This window comes from Primulina tabacum, chromosome 4 (genome assembly GCF_025594145.1).
Source record: "Primulina tabacum isolate GXHZ01 chromosome 4, ASM2559414v2, whole genome shotgun sequence".
Classification (NCBI taxonomy): Eukaryota; Viridiplantae; Streptophyta; class Magnoliopsida; order Lamiales; family Gesneriaceae; genus Primulina; species Primulina tabacum.
This window is the reverse complement of record NC_134553.1, coordinates 6,193,989-6,206,467: the sequence shown is the minus strand read 5'-3', so window position 1 is coordinate 6,206,467 and position 12,479 is coordinate 6,193,989. Positions and strand designations below refer to the sequence as shown.

At 41.5% G+C, this 12,479-nt stretch overlaps 1 protein-coding gene across 1 annotated transcript; it reads right to left on the bottom strand.

Moving 5' to 3' along the window:
- Positions 1-3,158: 3,158 nt before the first annotated feature.
- Positions 3,159-3,993, bottom strand: LOC142541766 (protein INAPERTURATE POLLEN1). The gene has a single exon (XM_075648232.1). It carries the CDS (start codon positions 3,969-3,971, stop codon positions 3,159-3,161), a length of 813 nt encoding a protein of 270 aa, XP_075504347.1. The 5' UTR covers positions 3,972-3,993.
- Positions 3,994-12,479: the final 8,486 nt, after the last annotated feature.

Below are 12,479 nucleotides of genomic sequence, written 5' to 3'. Positions count from 1 at the left end.
ATCTCTTTAATATTATAAAAGTATTGTATTTTTATTTTAAAAAATTTATAAAAATCTATTTTAATATATTCATGTATTTATTTATCATTAACCACTTTTCAAAATCTGTTAAAATAATTTCTTTAATATTTATCCAAACTTTTGAATTTTTAAATAGATATAACTATAGCACAAGGTCGGCGCTAGCTAGTTTTAAGATGTATCTCATTAGTAGTGCAAATTTTTGATTATTTTATAACTATTTTAAGTATTTAGTAGGTTGTGATTTGATTATTATTATTTTTTGGGTATTAAATAATCCACAAAATTTCGGAAGGAAGTTAATTCTTGTAAATCTCTCGGGAAAATAGATGGAGCTCGTCGAAGCTGTAGTCAAACTCAAAAGTAACCTGCTTTCAGATATAAATTAGTTTGTGCTTAAACAATTGCTCACCGCTCAAGAACGACCTATCTCTACATTTTTTTAATTTGTCCGATTGGATTTTTAACTTTTTTTATTATGAACAAATAATAATTCTGTAACTATGATTCTTATGGTGATATAATACCTGAAGAATTTACCAGAAGTGGTCGAGATCCTATACACGTGAAAGAAAGTCGAAAGGGTTTTCCAGCGTGGATTAAGAATGCAAATGAATATAATAAGTAAATAAATAAAAGTGTGAGGCAAACTTTGTATTTCTAAGCTAACCTTACCTGTTTGAATTAGAATCCTTCTTTATCTAGGATTCTTTTCTTAACTAGATATGATAATATCTAAGAAAATATTTGACAGCAGTCTATCCAAAATCGTCCAGTCCTTCTAGATGTCCTCTCTACTTCCAGCCATTCCAACATAAAAGATATATCTCCAACGCTGCACTCCATCCCTTAATCTCGACCTCGGCCACTTGACCTAGGAGGTCGGGACACCTCCCGAGCCGAACTCACTGAGCCCGCACCAAATCTCGCCTGGGAGCTCGGCCTCCCAGCTAGGACCCTCGCCTCGGTCCCCACCTCGGGCCAATCATTCAAGAGCCCAGATTTATCTCCCAACTTTCTCCATGTGTTGCCCGATAATGCCTTGGATAGAGTATGAGTCATCTTTGGACTCGGACAGGAAAGGAGAACCAATGTAGGACCAATCCAGAGTTGGTCTCAAGAAGTCAAGAGAGACTGGTGGAAGTCAATCCGGATAAATAAAGAGTAATATGTTTAAACAACCACAAGCATGCACCAACCCGGGAAGCATATCAGACCACTATATACTCACACAAGCACATGCTCATATTTTTGGTCGGGCATGACATAGTTGAATGATACTGTCCAATTGGAAAAGTTGTCTGGCAGTATCATTCAACTATGTCATGTTCGACCAAAAATATGAGCATGTGCTTGTGTGAGTATATAGTGGTCTGATATGCTTTTCAGCACTTTGGAGTCTTCCTTGACCAAGCTTAATGCAAGGTATCCGAGAATATTAAGTTAAATGATCGTAAACCCGACCCATCGATAATCGAGGTGTTTGTGCCCCTCCACGTTTTAGGCAATCCGATCGTGGCTCACCTTACCCGGTCACTAGCAGGAACCAGTCCAAGTCAGTTCCTTCCTACTCAGAAAGACCATGATGAGATGGGAGCGGGGCCCATAAGAATGGGTCACTGTACCTTGTAATGATTAACAAGACAAATCAGTGCACACGACAAAACCAAGGACGATATAGGTCGTCATCTCTAATGTCAGAAGACAGTAGGCATGGGTAGATATCTAATTTGGTCCAGGTGCTGCAAACAAGGTCATCTTCTCCTCTATAAATACACAGGGTCTACTAATTCATTTGAGACATGAGATATTGTATTCTATTGTATTCAATAAATTCTCTCTCTACTTAGTGTATCATGTAATGATTTTAGCGTCAGAGTGACCATGCCGGAAACCCTTATGGTCTCAACTGACATTTTCTTGTTGAACGTGTACAAATCATCTGATCCAAGCTCATCTCATCAGGTCAAAAATCTTCATATACACATATCTACTCGGTAGATTGTCCACAAAGTTCACTCAATCGATCCAATCATCATCACCTCAACAAGGACAACTTGTTTGGACCTTGTATAATCCTGCTCTCGCCCTTACCCCTTCCATCCCTTTGAACTACGTTCGGTTTTACACAATAGAACGATATAGTTCATGTCGCTCCTTCACACAAGTTCCTTCCGTTCAAATCATCCCGGACTAACATCCTAGCCCTATTTCAGCCCAGGCCCATCACTTTTTTCTCGACCTGCTTACATGGGTTAGACCTTGTGAGACCCCACAGATTTATCAGGATATCATAATTCCTATCGCATCAGAATAAGAAAACGTTAATTGTACACGACTTCTCGAGAAGGGAGTGGTTATGGAGTGTACTTCGTCTTGAGCTAATATGTAATGTATACTTGTGACTCGGTACCTGAATTTTCATAATCTATTACTATTTTTATAACTAATTTTTAGTTACTAATAAGTTATTTTAGTTTTAAATAGATGAAGAGATCAGTTGGCAACTAATTGAATCTTGTATAGTAAATTAATATAATATATATTTCTTTATTAAATTGTATTTCTTACGCTCGATTTGAAATGAAATTAATAAGCTATAGCAAAACTAATTTTGTTCGTTCCTACTAAAGTGTGTGATACCCCAGGAATGGACCCATGAAGATCAAGTCCAAACTCTCAGCTCATCCCTAACACAAGTAGAGGGCCCATGACAGGCCTAGGTATTCTCTTATAAATAACAGGTTTGAGTGTATGATTCATTCATTCACTGTATTATTTTTCAGCAGCACCCTTAGGTGCTCTCCACTAATTTTCGAAAATAAGTTATTCTTTCCCATCCAAATAAGCCAAAGGATTTTGTAAACGACTCTTTAGCTACTTACCATAAACTTGTAGTTACAAATGAAGGAAAACAGACACTTACAACATACAAAATGGTAAATTCTGTTCACTTGTTTGATATACCAGAAAATGTCGAATTCAAGTTTTCTGCTAACACCACGAAGAATCTAAAATTCTGCACAGAAATCAAATCATTTTTAACAGCTCATGAAAGAAACCATACTATAATTAAGCTGCATGCCGATGTCAATATAATGTCCATTTCTCATGTACGTAAAATGCCCAGTTTTCTTCTATCGATTGATATCCATTTTGCACTTATCAAATTCTTTGAGCAATTTGTCATCTCTAAATCCAACCAAGAATTCAGCAAGTGCTTCAAGAAATAAAGCAGCCTGGTATACACTTGTTACGCTCAATATATCGGCTAAAACGCTTTTCCTCAACCTGTTGGCATCCACAACCACCCCCACAAGCTCCTCCATCTCCGCCGCCAATGCCTCTTCAACCGCAACCTTCACTCCATCCATCCTCCTCCATTCCGCCCCCACGCTCCTCACCAGCTTCAACTGTGCGTGGCGCGCACGAGCCGCAAGGGCGGGCACCATGAGCCTTAACCCACATTCAATCTGATCGACCCTTGTCGTCAAAGCCTTCGATGGGCTCCTCCAAGCCACCGCTACGTGCCACCGCTCGTCAAGAAACTCGCGAGATTCTCGAATCTCTTGAATTGTATCAAGAACGTCACCGTCTTCGGATTCTTGATCGTCAAGAAATGATCTAAGGAGATTCGTGAAGAGGTAAGGGTGGAGGTCGGCGAGCCAGAGGAATGGTTTCTCGAGAGAGTTGCGCCACTCGGGATAAAGGCATTGCGCGACGTCTTCAACGGCGGCGAGGTCCATAGTTTCGTAGTAGGAGCGGAGGTGGTGGTGCATGTCGTCGACTTGGGCAGTGAGAAGGGCTGGGGATGTGGAAACAGATGAGAGAGCACGGCGAAGCTGGGGGAGGAGTGTGCCCGCGAGGGTGGCGAACCACTCGTCGTAGAAAATCTTGAAGGGTTTTGAAGTGGCGGTTTTCTTGCTTTTGAAGAGAGTTGATTTCAACATCTTTGGGAAAGATGTAGAAATGGATTCTGTATTTTTGGGCGTGAGAAGGAAAGAAGAGGGAGGGGTGGCGATATACGTTTTATGGGGTTCAATCCAAATAGAAGCTTTAGAGATAAATTATTAGTTATAATTTATTTATCACACTAAAGTGATAATTTTAATATTTTTTATTGACGTGATATAAAAAATAGTGACATGTCAACAAGAAATGATTACGTTTCATTAAAAGTTGTTGACATAGCAACATATTTTACTTACGTATCTAATATCCCTCTAATATCCCGTAAACATTTCGATGAAAAATAAATAAAAAAATCTGTATGTTACATGCTCGAAAATATAATTTTACCCTAAGTTTTTATGGATGGATTAATTGTACGCCATGCATTTTCAATTAGAATTGGAGAATAATAATTGTTTGAATTTTGAGTTAGCCAAATTAAACTAACAACTAACATTTTTTATAATTTCCTCCAACTGAGATGCGTCTGACGATTAGTTTTGTGGTTTTAGAAAATTAACTATGAGACTCACTTTATGTTTTGTTTTTAAAAATAGTTATCTCATGTATATTAAAATGTACAAGAGAATTATTTTAAAAAAAATCTCAATGATAGTGTTGTTCCTTTTGTTTATTTTGTCTTGATACGTAGAGGTAATAAATCCTAATAAGTAGATTTCTTGTGAGACGGTTTCACAAATCTTTATCTGTGAGACGGGTCAACTCTACTGATATTTACAATAAAAAGTAATACTTTTAGCATAAAAAATAATACTTTTTATGGATGATCCAAATAAGAGTTTCGTTTAACAAAATACGACACGTGAGATCGTTTCACATAAGTTTTTGCCAAATCTATGTGATAGTTATCTAATATATATATATATATATATTTCACGCAATGTTTAAGTTTTAATTTTTTAACTTTACTGAAATCCTCGGGCTATTTTTTATGTTTAAGTTTTAATTTTTTTACGTTTCTGTCATAAAATAAAGTATGAATGGGGTATTTTGTTACATTAAAGTTTTTTTAGTATCATTATTTTAATTAATGTATAGATAATTTAGAACTTATAATTAAATTTAAGAACTAGTAGTGATTTTTTATATGATTAATTAGGTAAAATGACTCTTTGAGCATATATGTTAGGACTGGTATTATGGAAATGTGATATTTTAGTTATTTTAGTGCGTGATTATCTTGTTATTTTATGGATAATTATCAGGTAAATTAATTGTTGTAGTATGAGTATTTTGGTTATTTAAATTTAAATATAGACAATATAACACCAAGATTAGTTATTTTTACCCCCTCAATTTTTATAATATAGTACTCAATATTATATATAGACAATATAGACCAGAAATTAATTACATTTTCTTTCGATAAAAAGTGAGGGAAAAAACTTAAAATGAGAAAAATCAATGTGATCTTAATCTTAATTCCAGAAGATCTGAAAATATTAATGTAAAAAAGAATAGGTCTCTTGTGAGACGGTCTCACGAATTTTTATCTGTGAGACGGGTCAACCTTACTAATATTGACAATAAAAATTAATACTCTTAGCATAAAACGTAATATTTTTTCATGGATGACACAAATAAGATATCTGTCTCATAAAATATGAGTTGTGAGACCGTCTCACGCAAGTTTTTACCTGTCAAAAGACACTTTAAAACATTGTCCAAAAGTAAAATTGCCCGTTTATTTTTGCCGCATTGCAGTAAGAGCATGTATAATAGCCGATGAAGTACACGCGAACATTGTCCGAAAGTAAAATTTCCCATTTATTTTATTTTTGCCACAGTGTAGTATGAGCATGTCATCGTGCGGGTTCATCTACATGGAATCCATCGTACTCCAAGGTTTGAGGACCTTATTTCCGCGTGGGAGGAAGTAGATGGCCTTTCGCAGAGACTCTTCAGGCAGTGAAGTGCCCAATTTTTTTAAATTTTTTGTTTTTTTAGTTTGATCCAACTTCAAGATTGATGATGCCCCAGGAATGTCCCGGGTCATGGATAGGCCCTGGGACTTCCCGGGCCATGGAGCATATCCATGGTTGGTGCCCGGGCCAGGATGGGATGCTCTCAGGCCGGTAGCATGACAAAATGGGTTAATGTCCTGAGCCATTGGACCACCCAGGACATGATTTCCCGAGACGTGAAATACCCGAGCTCTTCTTTAATTACCCGAGAGGCATTCTGTTCGGCCACCTCGATATGAGTGAAGCATTTAATGGCGCCAACTTGGTAAAGCATGCACAGCCGACCTATCTCTGACAATGACATTAATTGTTGATAAAATCAATTGGGCTGAACGTGACTAGTGTAAGATTTGACATGTCAGAATAATAGGGTGTAATCAGCCACCCTACTATCATTAATGCTCAAACACAAAAAATAAGGTCATCATTGCATCCTGATATGAATCTGGCCAGGCATGGCGTTCAAAGGACGGCTAAGGAAATTCAAAGAGGCACTACAAGGAATGATGAACAAGGAAGAAGGGCTTGTGATGCGTGGGATGACGTTGGGAGGCCAAAGGAACATTATTCAAGGATCTTTCTGAACGACCGAGGCTACACGGACCTGTACACGGGGTCCGTGTCCATTACACTTGAGGAAGAGTAATTTTGCCGAGCATACACGGACCCTTACCCGGAAGCCTACACGGGGTCCGTGTCCTATACGTGTTGGCGAGAATTTGTTCCTAAATTAGAGTTTTAATTATTTTGGAGACTAGATTTGATATCTTTTGATTTTTGAGACAATATATACTCGAAAATTTCATCATTGTAAACAACATTGATTTTTATTCATCTTTTATGATATCTTATCATTGAGAATTCTCTCAAAAACAAGCTTAAGTTTCGTTACAACTTTTGCGTCGTATCAAATCAAACTTATCAAAAGATTTATCTTTTGTGGCGTTTGTCAATCGAATATCACGAGGGTTGCCAAGGACGAGTTCTTTGGAGGTTCTCTTGAATGCGATTGTTTCTACCGTTGATTAATTGTTGCTAGACCGCGTGATCTAGAGGCGATTATCACACCTATCAATTACTTGTTTCAAAGATCGGGACAAATCAATGATCTCGTGGGCGGGATCATATCACATCCTCTACTATAAGTACCAGGTTCTTCATTTGCATTTACGCTCTATTCAGATATTAACTCACATATTTAATACTCTCATTTACTCTCCACACCAATCACACAACCATCCCTTGGCTACATTGGTTTTATTGCTTGAGTACTCTGCTGATTTAAGCATCGGAGTAGTCACGCCGACACCCCTCCGGCGCCCATTCACGTGGTTACTTTCTTGTTCGCAGATCTCTCCAATCGGATCGAGGAGTCACGAGATTTAATTCAAGCGTCCAACTCATATTTCTAACATTTTGATAGCAAACCCGGCAGAGTACCCGACTCGACTCGTCCATTTTGCTCGGGTTGCATCATTGGCGCCGTCTGTAGGAAATCTGAGTTCTAAGACGTTGATATGGCTCCTACTAGAAGAGCAAACCAAGACACTTCTCGAGTCCAGGAGGAGAACAATACTCGTCTTTCTGGTGCAGGTGGCCCTCCCCCTAATGGTCCTCAGCCCACCATTCATTTAACTCCCGATGAGTTAACTGATGCTGTTAAGATGGCCACGGCAAAGAAGGCCATCACTCATCATTCCAGTCATCCCGAGCAGCAACGTGAGCAGCCGCAAGAGGAAGAGGAGAGGGAATCAAGCGCGGGTTCTAAGTCCCCCACTGTTGCGGAAGAATTGGAGGAAGTTGAGGAAGAAAGTAAAAGTATTAGAAGGGCAGGATGGTTCTAAGGGCAATGCTCCAATTGTAAAGGGTTGCCCATTTTCTGATATCATTGTCCGGGAACCATTACCCGGGCATTTCAAGTCAGCTAAAATCAAGGACTATGATGGGAGTTCTGATCCCGAAGAGCACCTCGCTCGTTTCGAAAACATGGCCATGTTGCATTGTTATGGAGACCAAATTAAATGTAAAGTGTTCCTCACCACCCTAGTCGACTCCGCACAAAGATGGTTTGAAGGGTTGGCGCCACAAAGCATCAATTGCTTTGAAGACTTCCAAAAGGTATTCTTGCATCAATTTAGCAGCAGCAAGAAGTACAAGAAGACTGCTTTCAGTTTATTTGAGGTAAAGCAGAGGCAAGATGAAACCCTAAGGACGTATCTCAAAAGATTCAATCGAGTGGCCCTGGATGTGCCGGCCTGTGCACCTGAGACGAAAACTACGGCGTTCATGCAACGGCTGTGGGAAGGGGATTTTTTCCGATCCTTGACTAAGAAACTGCCCGGGAACTTTGAAGATCTCTTATACCGAGCAGAGAAATACATTAATATGGAAGAAGCGCAAAATCAGAAAAGAGAGGCCTTGAAGAGATCAAGAGGAGACCGGGCTGTCAAACCCGAAGAAAGAGCTCCCAAGAAAAATGGCTCGGGACATTTCTCTCATGTACCTTTGAGAATTGCCCGGGACCGAGAAATTCAAGAATGCAGCTCAGATGTAGCCCCGCTTCCCAGTCTTGCGGCGAGGGCATCAAGGCCAGAGCAGAGAGGGTAACTGCACCCTCCATAAAGAATGTTCTCACAACACTAATGAATGCCGGACCCTGAGGAAGGAATCCAGTAAGCGTCCTGTGCCAGCATCCCATCCCCCTCGAGATAAGTCTAGACAGCCACCTTGGTTGTCTCGACGTCCCGGACCAAATGTTCCTCCAAAGTCAACAAATATCCCGAGCGGAAGCAAAAGGGCAGAAGCAAGTTCTCGGGAAGAAAGGGGCAGACCAGTAGAGAGGAAGGACCCTTCCCCAAGCCGAGGAGTAATCAAAATGATTTCGGGAGGGTCCACAGATGGTGATTCCAACCGGGCCCGGAAATCCAGAAGCAGAAAGAACGCTTAGAGGTCGATGGGAGGAGGAGAGACGAACCAGTCATAAGCTTTGGACCAGAGGACCTCAGAGGAGTTAGTCTACCCCACAGTGACGCTCTTGTCATCCAGGCCCGAGTGGCTAACTACGATGTGTTGAGGGTATTTGTTGACAATGGCAGCTCTGTCAATGTAATATTTAAGGAAGCCTTGGTCCAAATGGATTTAAATGAGTATCAGTTAGAGGCGGTTGAGACTGCTTTGTTTGGTTTTGCTGGACATGCTGTGTACCCTGAGGGGGAAATCACTCTACCCCAGACCCTGGGCACTGGAGACCTGAGGAAGACTGCGATGACTATTTTTACAGTGGTGGATGCCCCATCCTCGTACAATATCATATTGGGAAGGCCGGCCATGAATGAGATGAGAGCTGTGACCTCCACTTATCACCAGAAAATCAAATTCCCGGTGCGAGGATAGGTTGGGGAAGTTAAGGGAGATCAGCCCTCTTCTCGGAGGTGTTATGGGGAGACAGTCCGGGTAGATCAAAAGAAGGCAAGGAGGGAAGGCAAGGAGGAAGAGTGTCAAGAGGGGGCCAAAGAGAGAGAAGTGCACTTTGTCGCTGAGGAAGAACAAGAAGCGGTGGAAATTGAGCTAGGAAAGCACTGTCCAGGTGGTCCGAGACATCAGCACGTCCACCCGGGTAAATCTCTTGCAATGTTTAAAAACTAACATTAGTGTTTTTGCCTGGTCTCAACAGGAGTTAGCCGGGATCTCGCCCCAAGTGGCCGAACATAAATTGAATATCCTCCCGGGATCCCGGCCCGTGAAGCAAAGGAAGAGGCATTTTGGCCCTGAAAAAGATAAAGTAATTGAAGAGCAAGTGGGAGAGTTGCTAAGGGCCGGGCATATCAGGGAAGTCCAATTCCCTACCTGGCTATCAAATGTGGTTCTCGTCCTAAAATCCACCGGGAAATGGAGAATGTGTGTTGATTTCATGGACTTGAATAAAGCATGCCCAAAAGATTGTTATCCACTCCCCCGGATTGACCAGCTGGTAGATTCCAGTTCTGGATGCGAGTTATTAAGCTTTCTGGATGCATATCAGGGGTATCACCAAATCCCCTTAGCTCTGGAAGATCAGGATAAAGCCAGTTTTATTACCTCCGGGGGCACCTTTTGCTATGTCGTTATGCCTTTTGGATTTAAGAATGCGGGGGCTACGTACCAGCGCTTGATGAATCTTGTCTTCCAAAAGCAAATAGGTCGGAATATTGAGGTATATGTGGGCGACATTCTAATCGAAACCCGGGAAGTCTCTCACTTCATTGATGATTTAGCTGAAACTTTCACAACTTTAAAACAATATGGAATAAAGCTCAACCCGAATAAGTGTGTGTTCGGGGTCAGGAGCGGTAAATTTTTGGGTTTCTTGGTAACTGACAGGGGAATTGAAGTTAACCCTGAGAAAATCAGAGCAATAATGGACATGTCTTCTCCTCAATCTGTCCGAGATGTGCAGAAATTAACCGGGAGATTGCTGCCCTGTCGCGCTTTATTTACCGATCTGCCCATCGGAGTTATCCATTCTTCCAAGTCCTAAGGAAAGCGCAGAAATTTGGCTGGGACGACAAATGTGAACAAGCTTTTCAGGACTTGAAGAAGCACCTGGCCGATTTGCCTATTTTGACCAAGCCCGAGCCCGGAGAAAAATTATGGGTCTATCTCTTCGCCACTGAATTTGCTGTTAGTTCTGTGCTTATCAAGGAAGAAGGAGCCGATCAGAAACCAATATATCATGTCAGTCATGCCCTTCGAGGGGCAAAATTAAAATACAGTGAATTGGAGAAGGTAGCATTAGCCCTGGTAATGACCGCTCGAAAGTTGAGGCCATATTTTCTTTCACATCCCATTGTGGTCCTAACCAATTCTCCCCTTGGAAGGATCATGACTCACGCCAAAGTCTCCGAGAGAATGTTCAAATGGACTGTAGAGCTCGGGGAATATGACATTGAATACAAACCCCGAGCTGCTATAAAAGCCCAGGCATTAACGGACTTCTTAACAGAAATGATCCAACCAGTCGAAGAAGAGGTATGGAGGGTGTTTGTTGATGGCGCGTCAAACTTATCAGGGTGTGGAGTGGGGGTGGTCCTAATCGCCCCATCAGGAGAGAAAATCAAGTTGGCTTTGAGGATTGATTCTAGGGTCACAAATAACGAAGCAGAGTACGAAGCTGTTTTGGCAGGGTTACAGGCTGCCCGGGAAGTTGGTGCTTCCCGAGTCATTATTTATTCTGGCTCCCAGTTGGTAACACAGCAGATCAAAGGGACGTATGAGGCCAAGAACGAAAAGATGCTCAAATATTTAGGGCTCATTACTTCTTGGGCATCGTCTTTGACAGACTGGAGTATCGAACAAATTTCCCGGGAGGAAAATAGCAGAGACCGATACCTTAGCCAAATTGGCTGCTTCCATGACAGGTATAAATACCCGGAGGTTCTCTGCTTTACCCGGCTGGTGCTCTCTATTGATGAAGAAGTACCCCTGGTCCAGAAAAGCTCATGGATGACTCCTATCGTTGAATACATAGTACATGAAAAGCTCCCACAAGATCGAGCCCAGGCTGCAAAAATCAAAAAACAAGCACCCAGGTTCGTCTTTTTGAATAATGTTTTATACAGGCGATCCTATCAAGGCCTATTACTCAAATGCTTATCAGAAGACGAGATAGAGTACGTTCTCCGGGAAATACACGAGGGATGCTGTGGTGAACACTTCGGTGGAACAGCTCTGTCTCGGAAAACTATATTGGCCAGGTTCTGGTGGCCTCGGATGAATCAAGATGCTGCCCTACTTGTTCAAAAATGTCAAGGTTGTCAACACCATTCTAATTTTCACCATCGTCCAGCTGCAAGTATGCAACGATCTCCGCATCATGCCCTTTTGACCAATGGGGTTTGGATATTGTGGGCCCTTTTTCCCATAGCCCGAGCACAGAAAAAATTCCTTCTTGTGGCTATGGATTATTTCTCCAAGTGGGTAGAGGCCGAGCCATTAGCCAAGATTACCGAGGAAGAAGTCATGAAATTTCTTTGGAAGAATATTGTTTGCAGATATGCATCCCGAGAAAATTAATTTCAGATAATGGAAGGCAATTCCAGGGAAAGAAGATCACCTCCTGGTAGCTTACCCTCAGGCTAATGGCCAGACTAAAGTGACTAACAGGATCATTGTGCAAGCATTGAAAGCCCGACTCCATGGGAAAGGAAAAGATTGGGTGGAAGAATTACCGAGTGTCTTATGGGCATACCGAACTACGCCTCGATCATCTACTCGGGAAACACCCTACAGCCTTGTCTATGGTTCAGAAGCAGTCCTGCCGGTGGAGATTGGGCAATCTTCTACTCGGATAGAATCTTATCCGAGCAACAATGATCAATCCCGGGCAATTGAACTTGATTTAGTGGAAGAAAGAAGAGATCGAGCAGCCATTCAAATGGAAGCTTATCGCAGCCGGGTGATGAAGTCCTACAACAAGTATGTTTGGCCACGAAATTTTCAGGTTGGGGACTTGGTCATGAAGAAGATCAAGCCCGTAGGAGATGT